The sequence below is a fragment of the Phascolarctos cinereus genome, unplaced genomic scaffold, assembly GCF_003287225.1.
Source record: "Phascolarctos cinereus isolate Bilbo 61053 unplaced genomic scaffold, phaCin_HiC Scaffold_3;HRSCAF=262, whole genome shotgun sequence".
Taxonomy (NCBI): Eukaryota; Metazoa; Chordata; class Mammalia; order Diprotodontia; family Phascolarctidae; genus Phascolarctos; species Phascolarctos cinereus.
This window is the reverse complement of record NW_027555736.1, coordinates 210,130,216-210,156,922: the sequence shown is the minus strand read 5'-3', so window position 1 is coordinate 210,156,922 and position 26,707 is coordinate 210,130,216. Positions and strand designations below refer to the sequence as shown.

The window sequence follows — 26,707 nt, the reverse complement described above, 5'->3', positions numbered from 1 at the left end:
CTTACTAGCTGTATGATCCTGGGCAAGTCACTTAACCCTGAATGCCTCACCAAAAAAAAGCAAAAAAAAAATATCGTTTACAGCTATTTGAAGTGTTTAATTTTGAGAGTCCCATTTAAGGAAAATGCTGATAAGAGGAATAATATCCAGATAAGGACGCTCAAGATGGCAAAGACTATACGCAATGTAACATTTGGATAAAGAAACTAAGGATGACTAGCTTGAATAAGAGAAGTCCTAATATGGGCTAGGCCACAGTAGTTTTTCAAATACTGAAAGGGCCATCATATGGAAAATGAACCACATCTGTTGTACTTGATAATAGAAGGAAGAACTGGGAGCACTAGAAGCTGCAGAGAGAAACAGATTTTGGCTCTAAGGAAGAAAAAACCAGCTCCTACCCCCAAACTATAGGCATTCACAGGTGGCATAATCCACCTCAAGAAGTAAGCAGGCTTCCCTCAGCAGAAGCCCCCCAAGAAAATACTAAATAACTACCTATTAGGACTCTTATAAAATGGATCCCTGCTCACAGATGTGTATCCCCAAGGTCCTCTCCAATTCTGAGATTTTGTAATTTGGTCAAGTGGAAAGTTTTTTTTCTAGAAGTTTAATAGTGAGGTAGATAAGGAATGTAGGATAAAACACAGAGGGACACCAGGGAGAAGAAAATGATTACATACATAATAACACATAACAATGTAAGTATTTATAATGGTATATATAATGGTTATTTTAAATATTTATGTATGTATATAGTATATGTGTATATGCTTTTCCCCTGGCTGTCAAAGATAATAATGATATCTCCTTTAAATGAAGCTTTATCAATGAGAATGAGTGTCAATACTACCCTATAACATGAGAGAGTCTTTTTATATAATGATTCTGCTTATTGTACAAAAAAGTGTGAAGAACTGAGAAAAGGGAGGCAGGCCATCCTGCCAAGAAACCTTCTAGTTCCCAGACTGATTGCTAGTACTGGGTGGCAATATCAGTGCAAAGGCACTGCTCCTCTATTTATAGAATCACTCACTACATATTATTGGGAACATATAATTGTATATCCTTCTAAATGACAATTCACTTACCTTTTCCAGAGCATGCATACTGAATACTGGTCCATCATGTGCTTTGACAGTTTTTATGAGAAAAATGTCTTTCCAGATACACACGTCTCCTGTTGAAGTTCCAGAGAATGCCATCTCTTCAGTCCAGCCATACACTGCACACATCATTGTGTCACTTTTCCCCAGGGGACCAATGTAGCCTTTTCTCCCAATCAATCCTCCCCCTATTTTAGAATTAAAAATCATATTATTAAAGTACTACTTTTAAAACTTATAAAATTAGGAATCACTGTAATTTCATTCTTTCTACAAAAAAAAATGCTAGGCAGTATTAAAAAGTCAATTTATGATAACAACTAACATTTTTATATCATGTAATACTTACAAAGTGCTTTACCTCTATAGGCAGTATTACAAGTATTATAACACCATTTTACAGAGGAAGAAAATAACACTCAGAACAATGAAGTGACTTGTCCACTGTCACACAAATATTAGATACACAAGCTGGGGATAAAAGGGGTTATACAAACTCCAAATCCAGTTTTCACCAATAATGTGGTTGTAAATCTACCTGTGAAATAACATCCTTGCTAAATCACCTCTTAAGATGAGTCTAATTCAGGTATTATAGTGATATTTTTAGTTTATTTATAGAGAGCCGGAATGGGAGGCCAAGAATTATTTTTCAGGATTATTACACTAATAACATGAATAAAAACCACCACAACCCACAGGTAATTTTATAAGCCCTTTTAAAACCTGGGATTGCAAATAATATGTTGGCATGAAAGAGCAATGATTTTAAGAGAAAATGCTAACAATGATATATTAAAGGAAAAATCAATAGCACATTTAAAAAGAATCAAAGTAATCCACGCACTTCTAAATTTGTATACCTATAAATGTTTACTCACTAAAGTCTGAAAGTTCATTATTTCATGAAAAATGGCTATCCAAATAAAAATATCACAGATATTACTAAAAATTCAGGCTTAGCAAGGCATTTTCGGATACACTCAAAGTGGGAATTCATCTTGACCATATTTTTGTAACAGTGGGGTTTTCTTATCTTTCTTTTTTTCCTTCAGTGGATGAGAGAGGTGGGAAGGAGAAGGTGAATGCTTGATAACTGAAAAAATCAATTAAAAACAGAATATGCATAAAATATACAGTAATTGTGACACATTGACAAGTACAGGAACAAGGAAAGTCCTTTTAAAGGAGAAGGCACCCAAGGTAAGCCTTGAAGAGAATGAGGGGTTCCAAGAGGTAGAAGAGAGTAGGAACAGCATTCCAGACATGAGATGATAACCTCTGCAAAGTCTTGGAAGTGAAAGAGGGAGTGTTGTATAAAGAGAGCAGCAAATATGCCACCTGGAGTCATTTGTACTTGTTAAAGTTCAATTAGTAGTCCCCAAAATAATTTAGAATGGAATAAAAAGAGGGAAGTCTTCCTTTTCTTTAATAGGCACTTGACGCGTCAACAATTTCAATACTTTATTATGCAGTATTAGATTTATTGGATTTTACCCACCACTTGTTCTAGAACTTGGTATTTGTTAAAGAGGTAAGATTATTTAAGATATGAGAATATTTTGTATACAATACTTACAATGACTAAAAAAAGTACCATAAAGTCAGGAGGGGAGTTGAATTATTACATAATCATAACAGTATCACTGAATTCCTTAGTTTATCCATAAGTAAGTCATTAAATCTTAGGATTTTAGGTCATGTGTAAATATTAATTCCAATAATGTTCTACAAAACTGTATGGCAATGATTAACTACTAAATTATATAACATCTTGCAAATACGTAATGTTTCTCATATGGTTAAAAAGTTAAAGATGCAAATAAAATATTTTTAAACTAGTTTTTAAAATACACAGAAGAAAAACAGGGATTATCAAGAAAATTAATATTTCCTAAACAACATCTGAAGAAAAAAAAGCCTTTCCTCACCTGCTCTCCGCCAAAATTTCATATGTTTAATACCAGCTGTAATCAATTTGTCAGGCATATATGGGTTCATCTTCACAACAAAAATCTTATCTTTATTTCCTCTGCAACAAAACCCAAAATGTTTAGTTTTTACTTTTTGGATAATATCTCCCCTAAGAATTCAATAACCATTCACTAAGATTCAATAAAAATATACAGAAACTATATTCAATAAATTCAATAAACTACACATGGGATATGACATGTAATAAAAAAAATAATGAAAATAGCTAGTATTTATACAGTGCTTGAAGGCTAGCAAAATGCTTTACATATATTATTTCATTTGATTCTTACAACAATCCTCTGAAGGAGGTAAGTGTTATTATCATCCTCATTTTACAGACAAGGAAACCAAATAAATGTGATACAGAACATGATAGGCGTAACACAGAGATCTAGCCAGAGTGTTCTAGGAAAAATCTGAGAAAGAAACAATCATATTCAACTGAAGGGATCAGGCAAGAGGTAAACAATAGGCTGGGTATTGAAAGAAGAATTTCAACAAGTGACAACAGGGGGACATGAAGAGGAAATGATGTTAAGATAAATCCAGAAAGGGTGTTTGGAGCCAGAGAGTGAGAGCCAAATGCCAAGCCAAGGAGTCTGAATATTTACATTAGAATAAGTAGTTACTAAAAGTTTTTTCTCCATATTTAGTTAAAAACTTAATATTTAACATGAAATACAATGAGCTAAACTTGCTTTATAACTCTTTACAATTAAATTAATTTAAAAATATAAAACATCTTATTCCTAATTATTCATCAGGATTCTTTGTCCATTCATTCTTTTCATTTTTCTACTGGTTCTGCTTTTTTTCCACTTTGTATTATTTAATGAAAGTCTTAATAAAGACTTCTTTATATTTTTCATATTTTTCCATCTTATTGGCATTACAGTATTCCATTACATTAATATAACGCAATTTAAACAATTTCCTGTTGTCAGCTGCTTTCAATTCTTTTTTAAAGTTACAATGCTGCTCTGAAAAATCTTTTAACATGTAGCTTTTAATTTTTGATAAGAGTTTTGGGGAATACTTCGAATATTCATTGGGTCAAAGGGTATAATTATCTTTAGGATTTTGACTGACCTCTGCCAAACTGCTCTCCAAAAGATTCCACAGGTTTGCAATTCCACCAGCAACGAATGAAACATAAATCTGTTTCTCTACAACCCCATCAGCATTAAGCTTTGGTGCTTTTAATTATTTTTGCTAATTTGATAGACATAAGGTAGTCTCCCAAAAATGTTTAAATTCATATTTAATAGTGAGACTGAGCTTTTTAAAAGTGATCACTGAAGCAGCCAGGTGGCACAGTGGATAGAGCACCAGTCCTGGAATCAGGAGGACTTGAGTTCAAATCTGGTCTCAGACACATAACACTCACTAGCTGCCTGACCCTAGGCAAGTAACTTAACCCCAATTGCCTCACCAAAAAAAAAATGATAATTAACAAGTTGTATTTCTTCTTTTGAATATTATCTGTTCATATACTTTGAGTATTTTTTAGGACTTGCTTGAGGTAGAGCTTTACCTCTCATGCCCTGTAACTCTCAATCCCTCAGTCACTATACATACAAGTCCAGGATCTGCTAGCTTTTCTCTACCCTATGTTAGGTCTATAAGAAAATAATTTACAAATCACATTTTTTGGTCCCAGGGAGTGGCACGGCAAGAGCTATGAACAAGGAAGATTATTTTGGGAGATAAGGAAAGAATAGATCAAAGAAAGAGAGACCAGTTAAAAGCCAGTTAAGGCTTCCATCCAGGTGATTGATAAAATAGGATAAGACTAGAATAGTGGCAATGAATAAAACAGAAAGGCTACATGTGAGAGATATTATGAGGGTAAAATAGACAAGTCTTAGCAACTGATAGGATAAAAGAAGAAAGGGTAGAATCAAAGGTTACTGCAAAGCTTTTGGGCTTATAAAACTGGGGAAGATGGTGATACCAACAATAGCAAGAGGGGAAGTTGGAAAGAAGAGTCATCTTTGAATATTACCATTCTTCTTTGAACACTCCCTGATTCCACACTTCCTTAGCATTTATCCCTCAGGTCTGTACTATAGTTTGCTGCCTAGTCAGCTCCTTTGTCTAACTCCAGTTTAAGAGTAACCAGAATATGATACACTTTTTCTGATCATTGTATTTCTCTTAGTTATCTGCTAGGCAGTTCATGAGCTCCAAGGGTATCCTTAAAACATCAAGGAAAAGTAAAGAAAGACCCCAGCATGATGGGTACATTCACATTTGATGAATTTAGGGGAAGACAAGTCACACAGGATGGGTTACATATTAATTTACTGGATGGAATATTTATACTTTTGTGATCAGAGATACACCGGAGTATTCTGAGCATCTCTACTACTGGTCTAAGATTTTCCCTACTCTGCTTTACTCCTCCTTTGTTTAGGTAGAAGGCCCATCTTTGTCTCACAGATGTAGTTTGGTAAAATATTTCTTAGACTACATCAACTGTTTATGTTGCATACTGTTTAACTGATTGTTCCTTAATTATCTGACAAAGCTTTCATGTAAATTTATCTGTTCATCATGGTTTCCCACCCTATGAGAGATCATTTATAGCTTGCTCAATTTCTCTTTTGGAGAATAGGTTAAGATTTTCTATTTCTTCTTCTCTTAACCTGAATAATTTGTATTTTGGCAAAAATTAGTCCATTTAAACAAAAACAGTTTTGTTAGCATACATTTGTGTATAATGGATTCTGATGATTTTCAATATAAATCCTAGCTCTCATGTCTTCCTCTCAGTTTACACTGAGCTATTAGTTTGTCCATTTTATGAGGCTTTAAAAAAAACCAGCTCTTATTTTTATCTTCAGAGTCTTTATTATTTCAATTTTGTTTTTTTTCCTCCTTTATTTTTAAGATTTTGAGGGAGGGGACTATTAATTTTCTAATTATCTAGTTTTCTAGGTGTTATTTTTTCTAAATTTTTCTAAATTTTCTAAAAACTTTTCTGTTACTTTTTCTCTTGAGTGACAAATTTATAGATATAAATTCTTTCCCTAAGCACTGCTTGAATAGCATCATATTCTTGTATATTGTTTTAATTAGCATTTTAACATAATTATTTATTGTTTATCCACTTTGCTTTTTGATCCACTTAGAATTAAATATTGGCTGCTAAAGCATCTATGAACATTAAGGTGGTTGTTGATACTCTAAACGTGTGATCCTTGTCCAAAGACCAGTTAGTGGATGTAATAGTAACAGAATTAAATCATATCACTCTGCACATAATTGCTACAAATGAAAACATAAGATGAAAGGAGATTAAAGCAAAACTGGTTCACAGGTTCTCCTTGGATAAGGAAATAAAAGAACTGGCGAAGCTGGTTTTATCATGCTTCCAAAGGCAACATTTATTGGTCATCTTTATATTGCAGTGCTCATGATAACTATTTGAAAAAAGATCATTAAAGTAAATGCAGTTTATGACTTAATATGTGGTGCAGGGGATGAAGAGGTAAATAAAATATATGAAGAATTCAATAAGATCCTCCAAATTGAATCAACATTTACTTTAATTCTTAGTGACTGCTACATAAAGATGAGAATAAGTAAGGTTAGTGAAAACTGTGCTGGAAAATATGGCTTTAGAGGAAGGCAAGAGAAAAACCAAGCTACATAGAAGCCTCATGTCTTCATGCCATTTCAAGTCCCATTTTTGGTGACAACTGTCTCTCCAAATGATTCTGTGGTAACACAACTTCCATGTGAGAAGAGGAAACTAAGAAAGTCTACAAGTAAGACTTATATGCCCTGAAGAAATTAGAGTACATTCTTTAAAACTGACTAGACATAGGGATCGGGAAGGTGCTGTGACCCTTCTAATCTTTATCTAGACTACAGCAATACAGCTAGTCTCCACTTAAAACAAGTGGCCAGTTCTGCAGACCTACCCCTCCCCTTTCTGGGGCTCTAATCACAGTCAAGTGGCTTCAGTACCTAGAGTGGAGGACTCCTGGCTCAGGGCTGCACCAGTGATTGCAGCTGCTGCCCAGATCATCCCCACCCCTTCATTTACACAAAGTGAGAAATGGCATTAAGAGAGAAGAGACAGTTCTCTCCAAGAAGACTTCCCAACTTTTGTATAATAATTCAGTCTCTAATGTATAATAGAGATGCTCACTCGTTGTCAGGGTGGGTTACAAGACAGGAATTGGTGGGAAGCAAGGTGTTATCTATGACTTCCATTTTCAAATCTACGTTTCAAGATCTCTGAACACAGTAAGTAAGGGAAATGAGAATATGGGAATGGAATATTTTTTCATTTACTTAAGATTAGCCAACTAGGAAGATGAGTAGGATCTTATCTATTATCTATTACTTCAGGGAATAAGGGGCTATTCAGGCCTAGATAGGCATTAATTTATGAAGTTATAGTTGGGGAAAGAAGGTGAGACCTTCTCGGCTGGTTACAGAGGTAAAAGCAAGAACCAATTAAACTATATATGTTCACAGGATAGTAGTCAATTTAAAATGTCTAGTCAATGCAGGGACAGTGGTCTTGGTCTGTCCTCTTAAGATACAGGGATGTGTAAATGTATGTATGCATGCTCAATTCATTTATAGTACCCAAAGGAAGGAAAGTAATCAAATTCTAAGAAGTAAACATATTCTCCTGTAGCAACCTCTCTTTAGTTTTCAGGGTTTCTGGAGGGTAAGTACTCTCACAGAGTTTCTGGGGGTACTCTCTGGGAGGAATGAAGGTCCTAGGCAGAATTTATTAATGAGAGAAAAGCCCAGCATGGCTGAAGGATGTTCCAGGCTGAAAAGGCTGGGATCACTGAGGGAAGTTCCAGGGTTAGACAGAAGCTGATCATTAATATCAGACAAAGGATGAAACAGGGCTTGCCAAAGGTATTTGGTATTTGCCACAGTCATGAAAGAAATCCTGTGGAGAATCAAAGTAAAGAAGAAATATTAAAAGATGGAAAGGTCTACCAGAAGCTCCTGTTTGTGAATGACATAGTGCTAATTGCACCACATCCAAAGTCAGTGCTGAGTCTCTTAAGTAAGATATATACATTTTCAAAAGATCTTGGCCTCCTCTTTTCCTGTGGTACTTTCTCCACAACCTTTCAAACATGAATGACAGGTTTGGCAAACATACCAGGTAACTCATTTTTCAAAATAGTTCCAAGTAGAAAGATGATATATTAATGGAGAAGATCATAGATGGCATTTTTAACAAAAAAAAAGTCACCAAAAAGACAACAATAACTAGTGCAAAGAGTGTTAGACTGAAGTCAGAAGACCTGGGTTCAATACTTCTTCAGACAATTACTATTAACGTGTTTACTATGTTCTAGACACTAAGCTAAATGGTAGGAATACAAAGAATGATAAAAACCGCATGCCCTCATGGAGCTTATATTCTCTTGGAGTGAACAACATGCAAATAACTAAGTACATAGAGGATATACAGAGTAGGTGAGAAGTAATATGAGCAGCAAGGGGGACTAGCCAGGAGGAGGGCTATGTAACCCTGGGAAAGTCAAGTAACTTTTAAAGCCTCAGTTTTATTATCTTTAAAATGCAGATGAAAGCACCTGTACTACTTACTTCCTTGTTGTGAGAAAAGGCTTTTATAAGTCCTATTAGTGTTAAACATGAACTACTTGTCCACATGCCTTTCTCACTCATGCTTAAAAGGGCTTTGGCAAATACCCAGATCACTCAAGATGAAGGCATTCCTGTGAGAGATGCTAGACACCTGATTCTGGGAAAAAATATTCTGCATTCCCCTACCTCGTGGATGGCTACTGAAACGAGACACAATCTCTTTCTCCAAGTGTCCAAAGATGAAAGTCTCATTCACTCACAGTATGAGCACCTTGCAGGAAACTGGATAGAAATGGGTACCTTCTCTTCCCTTGTGGCCTGGAGAAACAGGATTACCGTTTTGATCTGTTTGGTTTGTTCTTTTCAGTTCCAGGTGCAGTAAATGGGGTCCTAGACTCTTGCGCCAAAGCCACTGGGACCCTGGAGAAAGGATTCCAGGCCAGATATTGCTGGCAGCCCAGCAGAGAAGCCCTGAGAAGCCAGGGCTACGGGACAGAAGTCCAGCAGAAATTTGGACCTGGAACTTGGCAGAATTGATGCTTTATAGAAATATAGCTAAAGTGTGAACAGACTTCCTCTTCTCCTCAGAGACTAAAGGGTGTAGTGAAGATTATGCCCCAATGCATTAAAAGTACTTGTTCTCCCAGACCCCAGATAGCAGAACAAAGAACAACAGACAGAAGCTGTAAAGAGAACCACTTGAGCTTCTTAATAATTGCCATTCAAAAGTGGAATGGCGTGTCTCAGGAGGCTGTGTTCCCCCTCACAGGAGATTTTTCCAAAGGTTGATTGACAAGCTGGGTGTGTAGAAGAAAAGGGATTCTTACTCAATTAAGAATGGGTTTGACTAGATGGTCTCTAAGGTTCCTTCCTACCCTAAAGTTCTTGGAGTTCACTAAAAAAAGCTTTAGTGGCTCCCCACTGCCTCTAAATAAAATAAAAACTACTCAATCAAGCAGGTAAAGACCTCTATGGTCTCACTTCATCTTGGGAAGCCTGTGTTACACACTCATTGGGAAGTACAGATTTGGAGTCAGAGGGTCTGGGTTCAAGTACTCGTTCTACATACTACCCATGTGACCTTGGGAAAGTTATTCAACCTCTCTGGGACTCAGTCTCCTCCACTGTAAAATGGAAGTGCTGACTAGACAGCCTCCAAGGTCCCTTCCAGCTCTAAATGTACCATCCTGTCAGCCTACCTTTCTAACTTTATTTTACACTATATTTTACATTATTCCCTTCACACACTCTATATGTCAGTTAAACCTGAATAGCAATTATTCCCAACCCCTGAAGTTTTATCTGTCTCATTTATGTGTACCTTCACAAGCCATCCTCCCTATGCCCAGGATGTGCTCCCTTCTCAAACCTACTGCTCTGAATCCTTATCTTCAAGGCTCAGTTCAGATCCACCTTTTCCATAAATCCTTCCCTGAATCCTGTTATATTTCTTTCTCTTCAGATTACTTACCTGTGTAAAGGCTGTATCCTCTCCCTCTTTCCCCAGGAAAAAACATTCCTTAGGTCAGAGATGGTTTCCTTTTTGTCTTTACACACTCAGCTGCCTAGCCCAGTGGCTTAGATATAAATGCTTATTTTATGTCTGTTGAAATGAGCAGAGGGGTTGCAATCTGCACTGATGCAGGCAGTACCCATACCAACCCAGTTACAAACCCCTGAAGATGGGAAAAGTTGAAAGCCAAGAGATAAAATGGAACAGATATGCAAAAAGATTTTGAAACATATATTAATATGCTGTACTTGTGGTAGCAAAATTCTGTTCTGATCTTTTAAAAAGCTCTAGTTAAAGACTTTTTCAAGTCCAAAGACATTTTACTCTTTCAGTAATGTTGCTGATGAGTTTCGAGTCTTTTCTCTACCTTGTAACTGACAGTTTCTCGCCTTTCTTCCAGTCCCATAACACAACAGTATGACTATCATCTATTCCAACTGAAGCCAAACGTTTGCCATCCGCTAAAAAAGTTAAGCAGAGAAAAAATGATATATATTAATCATTTGACATTCAGTAAATAAATATAATTAGTGAAATTTCCAATATCAATAGAAAACTGAATTTATAATATTCATTATACACTTTTAATGAGTTATAGTATATATAAACTGCAGCAGGAACCAGGGCTTAAGACAGGATTAGTAAGAAAGTTGAATGTTACCACACAAAAGTTAATTACATCTGATTATACTCTTTAAGGTAGACCTCAGCAGTTCTAATAATCCATCACTTTGGCATATGAGGTCTCAGAAGTGAAAGGAAGGAAAAGGAAAAAAATAGAAAAGTAAAGAGGAAGAAAGAAGTGAACAAAGAAGAGTGAGAAGAAAAGGTGAAATAAGTAAACTTCACGACGATATCCATCCTCTAGGTGGAAAAGAATTAAAGCTGTCAAAAGAAGTACTACTCCTTTCCTTCACAAATATCAACTACCTTAAGTATTTTCAGCAATTCTGTATAGTTAACCAAGGAAAAGGCAGAGTTCATGTACATGGTTTGACCATTTTCAATTCAAAATCCATAATTTTAGCTGTCACCACTGTCAAGTTCCAAGTGACAGCAGAGTTACTTAAAAAATCATCTAATCTCATCCTCTAAACATAATAACTATGACAGAACATACTCAGATGGCCTGAAATTCTGTTTTCCTTCCAATTCCATGAATACTCTGTCTGATCCCTAATGATACTAGTAATATTATCGTTATCTAACTTCATGGTTTTTCCACAGATTTTATTTAACTTGTGGCAAAGTTCTTAAATATAGATAACACCTTGTTACTAAGTGAAGAACAACTGAAAAGGTGAGTATTAGTTTAGAGTTTATTGCTGTAAGACTTTTCTACTTATTATCTTTCCTTTCTCCCATTTCTATGGGCTTCATGGTTTTATTCTAAAATATGTAGTTTTCAACAATTTCAAAGTTTTTGTCAAAGAATCAAAAAATATCAAAATTGAAAGGCACTTCAATGGCCACCTAGTCCAGTTTATGCTTCGTTAGAAAACGCCCCACAGCTGGATATCCGTCCTGTAGGTGAAGAGCTCCCGAGGCAAGCCATTCCACTTCTGGATAGTTTCAATTGTTAGAAAGGCTTTCCCTGGCATCAAACTTAAATATATCTCTGTGTAACTTTTATCTGTTGCCTGTTTCTGCCTTTTCACTCAAACAGAAAAAGTCTAATCCTTCCTCCATATGACATCCTTTCAAATATCTAAGACAATTATTTTGTCCACAAGACTTCTTCATCGCAGTTAATAAACTCAATTCCTCTAAATGATTCTGATAGGGCATACTCAAAGTCCTTCACCACAGTAGTTGCCCAGCTCCTCTGAATGTTCTCCAGTTTAGCAATATTTTTCCTAAATGGCAGCAAGCAGTACTGCACAAGTACTCCAGGTGCAGTTAGTCTGACTAAAGCGGAGTACAGTAGTAGGAGTTATCTAGACCTCTCAAGACAGTGTCATGCTAGGGGTTTTTTGTTTGTTCTTGGCTTCCATGTCACAAAGATAAACTACTTTGAGCTTGTAGTCCACTAAAATCCCCAGATCTTTTTTAGGCAAACTGCTCTCTAAACATACCTCCCTCAACTATTACTTAAGTTTATTTTTTGAACCTTACATTTGTTAAGACTTAATATTCATCCCAATTAAATTTCACCTCATTAGATTCAGTCAAATATATTAGCCTGTCAAAGAAATTTGTTTTGCATCATGACTATCATCCATTGCGTTTGTTATCCATCCTACACAACTATGTTTTATCTGCAAATGAGAAGGATGCCTCTATTCCTTTATCAAAGCAACAATCAAATGCTAAAAAATCAATAAGGCAATTACAGAATGAAAGACCTGATGCCAAATTTACATTGAATCATTAATGACTACTCTGGGAGTATAGCAATTTACCGAATTTATAGTCTATCTAATTGTACTATCATATAGTCCACATCTCTATATTTCAATAAGAATAGCATAAGATATTTCATCAAATGCTGTGCTAAAAAATCCACATAAACTATATATCTATAGCATATCCTTAAAATCTGAGTTTAGTAACTTCAAAAAGGAAATGAAGCGAGGCATGACCATATTTGTTATCACTGTTTCCTTTTCTACATGAACGCAATCTATTTTAAAAATAATATATTGTAGAATTATGCTGGGAATAGAAATCAAGCTTACTGGCCTAAAGTTCGCAAACAATTTCCTCTTCCCTTTTTTGAAATCATGATATATGCCCTACTCTACCTCTGTAGGGCTTTTCCCTTCATGATGTTTCAAAGATTTCTGACAGGCTCAGCAATCACCTAATTCCAGTTAGGATATAGTTCATCTCGGTCAGATAACCTTAATGAATAAAAGGCAACGAGGTGCCCTCTTAATACATCCTAACTTATATTGGTTATTAACTCCTCCTTAGCCATTCTTGGTCTTTTCTACTCCAAAAGAAATTCTTTGGCAGCAAAGCAGGGTACAAATTGAACTCTTTATTAAAAAATGAATTTAATTTTAGGAGAAACTTCATCACCTACTGAATTAACCCAATATGAACTGATTTCTACACAACTAAAAGCTGATTTCTTACATGAGAAGATGAGATAGAAGTCCTGTCATTTGATCTTCACATACAAGTTAGCAGAACTCAGACAGCTTCTTATAATCCCAATCCAAGAAAAATTCAAACTTTGCATAATGAAGTGAAATTTCCATTTAGACAAATTACGAAATTTCAGGTTAGAAGGGACTCAGAAGCCATTTAGTCAAATTCATACCTGAACAAGAATCCCCTCTATAATGATACCCATCAAATGGTCATCTAGAGTTTGCTTTAACATCTCCAGGGAAGGGGAACTCACTACCTCACTTCTACTTATTCTGTTACAACTGCACCCAGTGCTCTTAGTTCTGGTCCTTGGAGCCAAACAGATCAACCGTCTCTTTCATGTACAGTTGTGGATCCCATGTCTTCTCTAGGCTAAAGATGTTCTCAGGTCCTTCAACTGATCTTCCTATGATATGAACAAAAAGCCCTTTAAATCAGGCTCACTTTGACGGAAGTTCCTATTTATTTCTGCCTTTGAGAGCCAAACAAAACAAATATAAATTTTCTTCCACATACTAGCTTTTCAAATAGTTGAATACAGCTATTATGATTCCACCTTACCCACCTCAGTCCTATATTCTCCTATAACATCCCCACTCTTTTTACCTGACTCTCATATGTCACACACCTTTCACTGTCTTGGTAACCCCTCCTCTGTGTGTTCTCTAGCTTATCAATGTGCTAAAAATCAGTTTAGATCATTTTTAGATAAACTACAGTCCATCCATCTCCCGTGTCTTGTACTTGTACATACGATTTAAAAACTCAAATGTAGGAAGACGTGTGTATACACATACATTCCCACTAAAAGTAATCCAATGTTCTAGACCATCACAATCTTTCTGAATCCAAGGACTGTCACTGAATGTGACTGCTATCCTCCTAGCTTTGTGTTATGTACAAATTTGATTAGCATGTCACTTATGCCTCAGACAACACGGTATACTGGACAAAGTGCTTGACTTGGAGTCGGGAAGTCCTGGGTTCAAATAATATCTCAGATATTTACTGGTTGTGTGTCCCCAGGCAAGTCACTTAACCTCCATGAGCCTTAATACCGTAATCTGCAAAATAGGAATAATAAGCATCTACCTCATAGGGTTGTGAGGATCAAGTAAGATAATAAAGTTATAGCTGTTGTTAGGTCCTTTTAGTCATGTCTGACTCTTTGTGACCCCATCTGGGATTATCTGGGCAAAGACACTAGAGTGGTTTGCCATTTCCTTCTCTAGTTAATTTTACAGATGAGGAAATAAGGCAAAGAGGGCTAAGTGACTCTCCCATGGTCACACTATAAATGTCTAAGGTTGGATTTGAACTCATGAAAATGACTCCTCCTGATTCTAAACCCACTCTTTCTACTGTACCACATAGCTGCTCCTAATAAATGGAAAGCACTTTGTAAACCTTAAAGTACTATATAAATGTCAGCTATTATTGTTGTTTGCTTGTTGTTTTTTTTAAATTTGTTTTCATTTATTTATTTATTTTGGCTAGGCAATGGGGTTAAGTGACTTGCCCAGGGTCACACAGCTAGTAAGTGTTATGTGTCTGAGGCTGGATTTGAACTCAGGTCCTCCTGAATCCAGGGCCGGTGCTCTATCCACTGTGCCACCTAGCTGTCCCCTGCCGTTTGTTGTTAAATAGCACTTGATCAAAGCACAGATAACTGTAGCAGACTAGTAGAGACAGTCTTCCAAGTCAAGATTAAACTATTAATGACTACTTTTTGAGTCTTGCCAGCCATTTAGTTCCAAATCTTCCTAACTGTTCTATCATTTAGGCCATGCCTCTCCATCTTTCCCATAAGAACAGTACATCAGATTTTGTCAGTTGTTTAGCTAAAAACCTAGGTAAATTTTATCAATAGCATTTCCCTTATCTATCAGTACAGTAATTCTGTCGATAAAGGAAATAAAATTGGAATGGTGATACTTGTTATAAATGAAGTTATAATGGTTCTCTTTGACGACCATTTCCTTTTTTAGATATACACTAATCACCCCTTTAATTATAACTTACAGGATTATAATAGGAATGGAAATAAAACACACTGGCATACAGTGTACAAACTCCATTTTCTTCCCTTTTTTGCAAAATGGGATATTCACTCTACAGTTATCCCATAGTACCTCTCCCATTGTCCACAATCTTTCGAAAATCACTGACAGTGACTCAGCAATCTTATATGTCAATTCTTTCAGTGTAATGTCTAAATGATATAATTCCATTATATCTTTACCATACAATTCACTTGGACTTAGTCACTTGAACTCATGAGGATAACTGGTTACTCTCTTACTATCTCCTTACTTATGCTGGAGATCAACTTCCCGTTACCTAATTTTGTTGCTTTCTTTTCAGTCCTATGAATTCTCCCTGGCAGAGAAAATAAAAACAAAAGTTTCTTGGTCAGCAATGTCCTACATGCTCCAAAGAACAGACCTAGCCTTTAACTGGTTTTCTTTTCCCCCTCTAAGAATTTTTTAAAAAATTCCTTTGTCATCCTTAGCTTTCCTAACTAGTTTTAAGCTCTTTCTAAATTTAAGCACTCGACACAAAATTTTATAAAACCATGCCACATTTTTATATTTATCCTCTGTTACTTCCCTTTGTGCCATTCTATATTTATTTTTTAAAGATCTGATGGATGATAGCTCTCTATATATCTAAATCTGTCTCTTTAGACAACTTGTACTCTTTGTTTTAATCATAATTATTTCTCCTTGTGTCTTCAAATTTCATTCTTGAAGGTTCCCATCTTCTTCTAGGTTGGATTCCTCTGCAGAATTTTAGTCCACAGGATTGAACCTGTAGCCTTCTCTGAACACCTTGAACTCTGCTCTCCCAAAGAGAAAACAGATTGTCAATTTTCTTTTTTTTGTAAATAGTATTTTATTTCTTCCAATTACATGTAAAGACAGCTTTCAACATTAATTTTTTATAAGATTTTGAGTTCCAATTTTTTTCTCCCTCCTTCCCTCCCACATACCCTCCCCAAAACGGCAAGCAATCTGATATAGGTTATACATGTACAATCACGTACACATATTTCCACATTAGTCATGATGTGAGAGGAAAAAGAGAAAAGGAAAAGCCACAGAAAAAACAAAAAATGGAAAGATTATGCTTCCATCTGCATTCAGATTCCACAGTTCTTTCTCTGGATGTGGATAGCACTTTCTGTCATGAGTCCTTTGGAACTGTCTTGGATTACTACATTGCTGAGAAGAGCTAAGTCTATCAAAGCTAGTCATCAAACAATGTTGCTGTTGCTGTGTATAATGCTCTCCTAGTCCTGCTCACTTCGTTCAGCATCAATTCATGTAAGTCTTTCCAGGTTTTTCTGAAATCCACCTGCCCATCATTTCTTACAGTACAATAGTATTCCATTACATTCATATATCACAACTTGTCCAGCCATTCCCTAATTGATGGCCATTCCCTCAATTTCCAACTCTTTGCTACCACAAAAAGAGCTGCTGTAAATATTTTTTGTACATGTAGGTCCTTTTCCCCTTTTTATGACTTCTTTGGGACACAGACCTCGTAGTGGTATTGCGGGATCAAAGGGTATGCACAGTTTGACTGCCCTTTGGGCATAGGTTCAAACTGCTCTCCAGAATGGTTGGATCAGTTTACAACTCCACCAACGATGCATTAGTGTCCCAATTTTCCCACATTCCTTCCAACATCTGTCATTTTCTTTTCCTATCGTATTAGCCAATCTCATAAGTGTGAGGTGGTTATCTCAGAGTTGTTTTAATTTACATTTCTCTAATCAATAGTGATTTAGAGCATGTTTTCATATGACTATACGCAGCATTAATTTCTTCATCTGAAAACTGCCTGTTTACATCCTTTGACCATTTATCAACTGGGGAATGACTTGTATTCTTATAAATTTGAAGACTGTCAATTTTCAAAATAATTTTCATTAGAGTAGAAAAAAGTCTTACCTGAGAAGTCAACAGCACAAACACCATATTGATGATAGCCCTTTAATACTGACAATGGTTTAGTGGTCTCTGTATCCCATATGTGTATTGAGGGATCTCTACCTACCTAAAATGAAAAAGATCAAAAAAGTAATTGTAGGTATTTAACTGACTCTCTGATTTTAAGATTTGCTCAAAATACTTTTTAAAACACCAAATTTCATTTTAATTTCATTCCATTAAGCTATGAATACATTAGAAATTAGACTCAGGAAATTAGTTTTTTTTTCATATATTCTTGAGACTATCCCATATGTCTTCATCACAATCATCAACAAGAAGCATTTCTTAAGAACCTATTATACAAAAGGCACTACTAGGCTTAGGTGTTATGGATGTAAAGTTGCCATCAATCTAGTTAGGGAGACTGAAGATGCATATATGAAAATTAAACAATATGAGGTACCACAAGTACAAATATGTGATAGAGATAATTACTAAAGGCTAATACAGTTTATGGATTAAATAATGAGTAATGACAACAAAAATAGGTAGAAATTATTACAACTAGAGAAATAAGAACATTTTAATGGGAAGGTAAAATTTTAGCAAAGCCTTTGATGAAGGAAACTTTAAAAGTAAGACTAGGGAAGTAAATATACAGCATAAGACAATAAAATTTAGACTGCTGTACTACAGCTCAAGATATTGTAATAAATGACCTCTTTAGCAAGGCTGGAGTATATATAATGAAAATTAATGAAATGTATGTTTTTGCCTAAAGATTTCTGGATCTAATCGAGAAAATTTTATTTTGAAAATGCAGGAGGAAGAAAAATAGCCTAAAACATCTGCAATGTCAGTTACCATAGAGAGCAACAGATATGACAAATAACTAAAGAGAATATTCCACAGCAGCAAACATGGAGGGTAAGAGGAATTTCACATTAAGTGATCTGTATAAAGAGTACAATGCTTGTGTTTCGGTCAATATCAAGTAGTAATTATATATGTCCATAGTGGATGTTAGTCTTCACTCTAGAGGAAAGGTGAAAGGACTAGGGCAATGCATCTCTATTTTCCATTTATAAGAAAGAATAAAGTTTTTCCTTGAAAGAATTGAAGAGCTTCAAGAAAGAAGCAAAGAAATAGTTTATTAAGGGACCTTCTAGTAAGAATGAAGAAAGACTGAAGATCTCACTTCCAACAAGTATGAAGAGCAAGAAGACTTTTGCAGTGATGTACATCGAATATAGAATATTTGTGTTTTTGCTACTACTAAGTGATTTATATATAGGCAGTCTCCCTCCCAGAAAAGGTACACGAACTCAAAGAATTCCTCTCTACTCTCCTGGTTATTGGAGAGAATGAAATATTCCTTTTAAAAAAAGAGAAAGAAAAATAAAATATAACATTGGCTTCAATGTAAAAACAAAGAAGAAAAAAGATATGAAAAGACAGACTGCTATGTTAGATGGCTGGAGGATAGATGTGACAATGAGAAGGAAAGGAAGGACTACTAAATACTTGGACCTAATGAAGAGATAAAAAAAAAAACTCTTGCCAAAGAAACAGGATGATGACTTTTAAGAATTCACACAGAAATTATGCTGCCAGAAATCTAGAGCAGTGCTAAATATCATGAAGAACTGGGCAAAAAAACTGAAGTCCTTAGGTATAAGTGCTGTTTTTATCACTGCTGCTGAACACAGGCAAAGGTTTCAGCAAAGAGAAGTAGGATTTCTAGGCCAGTGATTAAAATATAGGAATAACAGCCTCCAGGCCATGGATTCCTAATAAGGGATGATAAGCATGTATTTGTTCTGTATTTGCTTCCTTAGCACACATACTATAATTAGACTAGAGAGAGAATGTTAGCAGGCTCCTTGAGGAGAGATCTACAAGTCATGAAACACTGCACATTTTTCAGTACTGAAAGTATTTAGAAAGATAGTCACAATAATGCACTGCTGGTGGAACTGTAAATTGGTTCAATCATTCTGGAAAGTAATTTAGGGAAGGGGGTGAAGTCAAGATGGACAAATGTAGCAATACAGTCTAGCTTTCCACCATATCTCCTCCACAAATATCTGGAAAATGCACCAAACTGAGTTCTGACCAGAAAAACCAAGAAAAAGTCATGAGTAACTTTTCTAGCCCAAGGTGGCTTAGAGAGATCCCTTTAGACAGTGGGAACAAAGTCTGGCCAGGCATGCACATGCAGTGAACATTCCAACATCCAGACACTAAAAAGAGATTGGGCACCAAGGCAGGATGAAGTGAAGCAGAAAGAGATCTCAGGGGAATCCTTAAAAAGTACAGGTTACAGGAACAGGTGACATCTGGAAGCTCTGTTGTCTAGTACTCAGTTCTAGGTCACAGATCCAAGGCAGAGGGGAGTGGGTAGCAACTGACTTCTTCCTACAGCTGGCATGCCAGTGAGAGAATAAAGACAAAGCTGAAGAAGAGAGGTCTTGATCCCTCTCCATTTGAAGCCACCATATGGACTATATCTTCATTATTTTTTTTTTCATTTTAGGTGAAGGAGATTAATTTGGAAGTTACAACCTTGTTAGTATCTAAAGATCAGGAGAGCAAACCACCTGACATCCCAAAGTCTGAGAGCTGAGTTGCAAGGCAGCCAGCCCAGTATCAATGCCCTGAGAAACAGGGGTAAGATTCAGCCAACATCAGTGCCATATTTGAATGGGAACTTTGTGGGACCAAAGCTATAAAGAAATTTTATTAAGTCTGAGTGTACGCTGAGACAGGTGGGTACAGGGGTAAAATGTATCCCTAAGGTAACTACTGCTTTGTAAAAGTTTTGTAAAAGCTCCCTGACACTAACTGCTCAAATGGAACTGGGGTGTGAAATCACTGGCAGTTCACAACGGGGCTGGTGGAACGGAATGGAAGCTTAAACCAATAGCATTAGAGAAGAAACACAGCCACTCAACCCTTCAGGGGTACCCCTGGAACCCTGAGTGGAAGATGTACCTGTCCTGGCATTGCTGTATATATAATGGAATATTACTGAGTTGTAAGTCAACAAGCATTTATTAAAAAACTACAATGTGCCAGGAAACTTGCTAAAAGGTAGAAACAACAAATATGAAGAATGCAGAAAAAAAAATGGAGAAACCTTTATGAACTGATGCAGAATGAAAAAAGCAGAACCAAGAACTTAACACATATCTAATAACAATGATATTTTTAAAAAGATATCAAAATGCTGCTGAATTTAGATGAAATGCAAATGGAGAATAGATACACACAATTCCACCTTCTTGGTAGGAGATAGAAGACTACAGGTGGGATGTTGTATGCACTTCTATTTGTTACTAAGGTTTAATAAAGGTATATTGGGGGAAAAACAAAAGGCATCTTTTAAAAACAAAAGGCATCAAAATGTTTATCAAAATACTTAATAAACTGGAATTAGTGTTTAATTTTTCATACATTTAATCATATCTATAATTTTTGATCCCAAGAGACTAAGAAATGCACATAATTATTTTCCCTGCTTTTATGTATTTATATAAATAATCAACATAGAATATCAGGAAAACAAAACCTCTTAATTACAGTGCAAGATAGAATAAATATTCATGTTTATACATACAAACATAAGTGAGCATATTCACTTTCTGCTGTACAAAATTATATCTACTGTCAGAAAAAAAATTTTTCAGGCTATTGTCCAAAAAAAATCAGAAATGATGCTAATTTTTAAAGTATTCTTATATAAAATATCCCAGTATTCATCCACACTTCATTGCCTATTTACAATTTTGAGTAATTTCTTTAAACATATTTTACTTTTTTAAGAATCTCTACCAAAATAATTCTTCATCTTTACTGGAATACTACTGTATAAGAAAATGATGAGCTGGTTGACTTTAGAAAAACATGGAAAAACTTAAATGAAATAATGACAAGTGAAATGAGCAGAACCAATAAAATATTGTACACAGTAATAGAAATATTGTCATAAGAACAACTTTGAACAACTAATTCATTCTGAGTATCACAAATACTCAAATCAACTACAAATGACCTATGAAGGAAGATGCTATCCACTGCCAGGAAAAGAACTGATAAAGTTTTACATTATGGTTTTACATATGTGTGTGTGTGTGTGTGTGTGTGTGTGTGTGTGTGTGTGTGTGTGTGTGTGTGTGTGTGTGTAATGAGTTGTGTTTATTGCAGTTTTTTAAAGTAAACAGTGTGAAATGGAAAAAAAAATTTATGTTTTTATATTGAGTCCTCACTTTATGCTGTGTACATGGAAATGTTCTTTTTGTGTCTTTTTGTATTTAAATTCAAAATGGATAAAAATTAATTTTAAAAATGGCTTTTAGAAATCAAAATAAAACACATGGAGTTGTTTCTGTTCTGAAATACATTACATTTTTAAAAATTTCATTCTGAAAATCCCTCTTAATTCTTCATATTCACATTTCTATAAATGTAGGAAGTGCAAAATACAAAAAAGTCTAAAAATGAATGAATTTATGTATATCTCTCACACAAATACACAACTCCTAAAACACCTAACTTACCTGGCCTGTTGCCACATAGTCTTTTAAAGGATGAATTGCCAGACAGAGAATGTCATCATCATGACCCAGATAAAATCGCTGTGTATTCTGTTGTCGATTATAAATTACACCCACAGCTGCAACATGGTACACAATTTCACCAATCTGAGTGTAAAACAGATTACTCCGACAATCATAGCCTCTGTAACTAAAACAGAAATAGAATCAATCATATTAAATTATGCTTGTATTTTAAACAATCCACAAAATACATGTATATTATTTATATTAACTTGTCTTAAAACGATCATTAACAAATCAAAGAAGATATTATTATGTCAGGCACAATAAATATCTGTGAAACAGAACTAAAAATACTAAAATGCTAAAAGTAACAGATAAATTTCTATTCATACCAACTTTCTTCAGCAAAAAGGAACCCAATTTATACAGAATATCTTTAATTAATGGAATATTCTGCATAACACACTGAGGAATATGTGGAAAACTTCCTAACAATTACAAATGTCAAAAAAAAAACCCTGAAGCAATGCCTGTAACACCATTTTAGGTGTTTTATAGATAGGGTTTTTGCTTCAAAAGTAGGTCTTAAATTAAATGATCTCTTAGAATCCTTTAAGTTCTGAGATTCTATGATTTTATGAATATACTTTCCATAGTTGCAGAAGAGAAAAATCTTTCTGCCACTTCCAGATTCCTGATCACAACAGGGCATAAGTGAACTAGATTTGGATGACTTTCTGAAGAAGAATCTCGGGTACTTATGTGTATTTCTCAAAAACCATACACAGAACTGACAAGAAATCTCAGAAACAAATATAGTCAATTTTTAAAATGAGAAAGCTTTTCTCTGATAGTGGATAACATAAAATCTTCCATTCTCCCTGAATTAAATACAAAAAGATTTGTGTAATGGGTTTTTAATTTTTATTTCTTCCTAGAGAAACATAGAAACTATATACTACTTATTAGTACTGAAAATTAATTATGAGGTAAGAAAAAAGACTAAGTGCATGATAATCACATCCTTCCTAGGTCTCAGACAGTTTCAGAGTCTGGGCTCCTCTGTAATGTGAATTGCTTATTGCACTCAATTCAACAAAGTCAGAAGTTCACTTTGGAAGGAAAATGACTTCTTGGTTATGAGAATTAGCTCAAAAACAGATAAAAGGAAAACCCTCCAAATACATTTAATTTTTAGCTTACAGTTCCTGATAGGTATACTGATATATAGTTCTATGAATCATAAAGTAATCCAACTTATATACACTTACGTACTCTGTCATTTCTTATAATTAATTTGTTTTCTTCTGCCTACAGACAGCTTTCCCATTTATGTAAACTACTAAATTTGTAATAAGTGCGAAAAAGCCTAAATATTCTCTTACCCATGTACAAAATGTAACCGTATACTCTGTCCTGGGGCTCGTACCCTTCTTTTAGATGTAGCACTTCTGTGTTTCTCTCTACACTGCTCTTTAAGTTGAGGTAGATCTTCTTTGTAAACCTTTAAAAATGAATATGTAAATATGTACACAAATGCATAGATATAAAAACAAAAATTTACTTATATTAAGTAGTAAGAGAAATACCAATCCAAACCATGTGTGTATCACTCACTATCACTGAAAAGATATCTATTACACTATGACGGGGGTGGGAAACCTGCGGCCTTGAGGCCACATGTGGCCTTCTAGGTCCTTGGGTGCAGCCTTTTGGCTGAGTCTAAGTTTTACAGAACAAATCCTTTTATAAAGGGTTTTTGTTCTGTGAAGTTTGGATTCAGTCAAAGGGCTGACCCTGACAACCAAGAGGGCCACAGGTTCCCACCCCTGCACTACGATATCGATTTTCTATCTATTTCATTGGTCAAAAATTAGCTATTTCATTAACTTAATTTCTTTGACTGAAACAGTTTCCTTGTACTAGTATGATTAATGTAATAATAGTTGATGTTTATAGAGTGATTTGAGGTTTGTAAAGTGATATTATATATACTACCTTAATTAATTTTCACAACAACCCTGTGAAGCTGGTACTAAATTTTCATTATTATCCCCATTTTTACAAATGAGGAAACTGAAACTAAGTGAGGTTAAGTAACTTACCGGTCATCATCTAACTAGAAGAAGAACTGAACTCACATCTTTACTGACTTCATGTTCAACTCTTGTCCCACTAGAATATACTAATTAAAATTATATTATTAAATCACTATAATTATATACATAAACTAACATATATATGTATGTATATACGTATTGTGTGTATGCATAAAAACACTTCAATGCATCTATGATCTCAATAATTTGGGTATTCCACATTGCCCCAGTGGTAGGGATCACAACCCATTCAAAATATCTCCATCCCTTTTAACCCTTGTTTGTGTCTTTCAATGAGTCTTCTAGAGAGGATCTATTCTACAGGCTCAGTGTTTTCCCTTAGGTCTTTTAATACTTATTGAGCATCAGTACATGCAGGCTGACCACCTATTATTTGTCACTCTCGATAAATTACTAGTCCACCTCCTCTTCCATTCATACATCTCTTGGATGGCATCTTTTATATCAGAGGTTAACCTTTTTTGTTTTTGTCACGGACCACTTTGGAAGTCTGTTGAAGTTTAAGCACCCTTTCTCAGAATGTTTGCTGCCTACATTCAAAACTGAAAGAGATGCTAAATTTCAGTTAGAAGTTAGTGAAAATAAAGTGACTTTTTCCCATCAAAGCTCACAGACCACCTGAGGAGTACCCTGCTTAAGAAGCCCTATTTTACACTATTTCTTGTGTGCAAGTCATTGCTGGTATTATGTTGCAGCTTATTTAGATCTACCATGCATCTCTCAATTGTGCTTTTGATGACCATTAAAATGATTTTTCTGAAACTTGTATTCTATGATATCACCATATATCATCTCTGTATTTCAATATACAAAAAATGAAAAAAGATAATATATAAAAGTATGATCTTGCTATGTAGTTCGTTAAAAAGAACTGTGCTGTTTGTGTTCTTCTGGTCTTCCCTCTCTGTATACTTTTCAATGCTTCCAATGCTTTTTTTTTCATATCTAGAACTATCCACCAACTCCCCTTGGCCATTCATGACTTTTTAGTATTCAGTATTTTTCTCCTTCAGATCTCCTGAGAATCAATCACTCAAAACTATGTCACCTTCAGCAAACAATTCTATCCATATATATAACTTGTCATCTTCATTTTCTTTATTACTGTTTCTTCTTCATTATGCATACAATTTGGAGACAGAGATGTTAAGAGCTCAAAATGTGGTGACTCCACTGTTGAAGATAAAGGAAATATTCTGCTGCAGAAAAGTAGAAAATTCTTTTTTATTGTCTGCTTGTTGTCATTCCAGTTTGATCTTTAAATGATGTTGGAAAGTGTTTTTAGGTGGGTCTTAACAGCAATCCTTCCACAAACTTATTTTTGTCTACACTGATTCTTGCGGTTTTACTAGGTGATATTGCTCACAGTTTTGTTACTCTCCATAATGTTAAAAACAAGTTTATATCCTAAACCAGCTTTGCTTTGCCCTTGGCTACAAATGTTTCTCTGTCTAGCAATGAGATTAAAGGTTTGCTGTCAGAAGTAGTTTTTTTTTTTTACTCTTTAGGCCTCCATTATGAATAATCTACTACTTTGGGTAAGCTTCTATGCAAAATGGCTATACCTCATGTTAATTGCTGTTCTTTAAATATTTTCAGTTTTTCAAAATTGGTAGCTTGCTTGAATATATCATGTGAACTGTTTTAATTGTATGTCATATCTTTTCAACTTAGTGTTTTTTCTAAATTGGCAATTAATTTGGTCTTTTTTGAGATTAGATCACCCTATCTCACTCAGTCTAGAAGTACAGTGGCCACTCAGAACCAATCCCTAAACTATTTAACCTATTCTATTTTTCCAACCTAGGCCAGTTCACGTTTCATCACACAGCCTGGTGGTCTGTTGGTCCCAGGGGATCACCATACTGCTACTAGACTCAGTGTGAACACCTGAGCAGCTTTAACACTACTGCAGCTCAGAACTCTTGATCTCAAGCAATCCTCAGCATCCCTAGCATCAAGGATTACAGGTGATGCAGAAATGGTTCCCTGTGAGGAGACTGTAGGTGAGGTACCAAAAAAGAACACACGCACTAAAAAAGATCACAAGTTAGGCAGTCTTTTACTCACAGATATGCAATACGGTGGCTCCTTAGCCTCTCTGTACCAAAGGCAAGCACAGGAGGTTTCAGCGAAGGCATACAGTGGGATAGATATATCTCAATCTAGAGCCCATAACTCTGAGTCCCTGACCTTATATCTGATTGTTGTTGCTGGACAGATTCAAAGAACCTGAATAGGAAGGGGGCCTTGGGGCAGTCAATCAGCAGTGGCGTAGACTGTGACACAAAAGGGCAGTATAATTTGCAAAGCTGTTAACACTGCATACTTGGAATAGATACAGTTTGCTAAAATGATTATGATCAGGAGAACCATGTATTCTTTCCTTAAATGAAGCTAACTAAACCAATTAGGTATAAAGGAATCTCCCAGTGTATAAGCATGTCAATTAGTGGTCAAACATGACATTATTTCTGTCAGCTAGGGCTTAGAAGTAGGCCAATTCTCACAATCTCCTATCACTAACCCAGTAATTTCCTAACTATTAAGACATAGCCAATTTCAGTGATTGTGAAGATATTCAGTGTTCTACATCCAGTGCCTGCCAACTTAGTTCCTAAACATATAATTCATGATACAATGGCCTCAAGGTTTCTATATAGTATATAAGCCTTTAGTCTCTAATTTTTTAGTCTTTAACCATACTTTCCAACATTTTTCACTGTCCTCTGCTCTGCTTACCTCTGCATTAAAAGTCAGTGAGTACCAGAGTACGTGCTAATTTAATTTGGAG

General features: G+C 35.3%; 1 protein-coding gene across 2 annotated transcripts in view; it reads right to left on the bottom strand.

The window, feature by feature from the left end:
• EML5 (EMAP like 5) overlaps positions 1-26,707 on the bottom strand; it is a 182,843-nt gene that overhangs the window by 89,954 nt on the left and 66,182 nt on the right. For both annotated transcript variants that reach the window (XM_078151443.1, XM_078151444.1), the window contains exons 13-18: positions 23,179-23,297; positions 21,791-21,977; positions 17,250-17,355; positions 10,559-10,652; positions 3,038-3,138; positions 1,092-1,294 (exon numbers count right to left, since the gene is read on the bottom strand). In XM_078151443.1, coding sequence (XP_078007569.1) covers positions 1,092-1,294; positions 3,038-3,138; positions 10,559-10,652; positions 17,250-17,355; positions 21,791-21,977; positions 23,179-23,297 — 810 coding nt within the window. The remainder of the gene's footprint in view (positions 1-1,091; positions 1,295-3,037; positions 3,139-10,558; positions 10,653-17,249; positions 17,356-21,790; positions 21,978-23,178; positions 23,298-26,707) is intronic.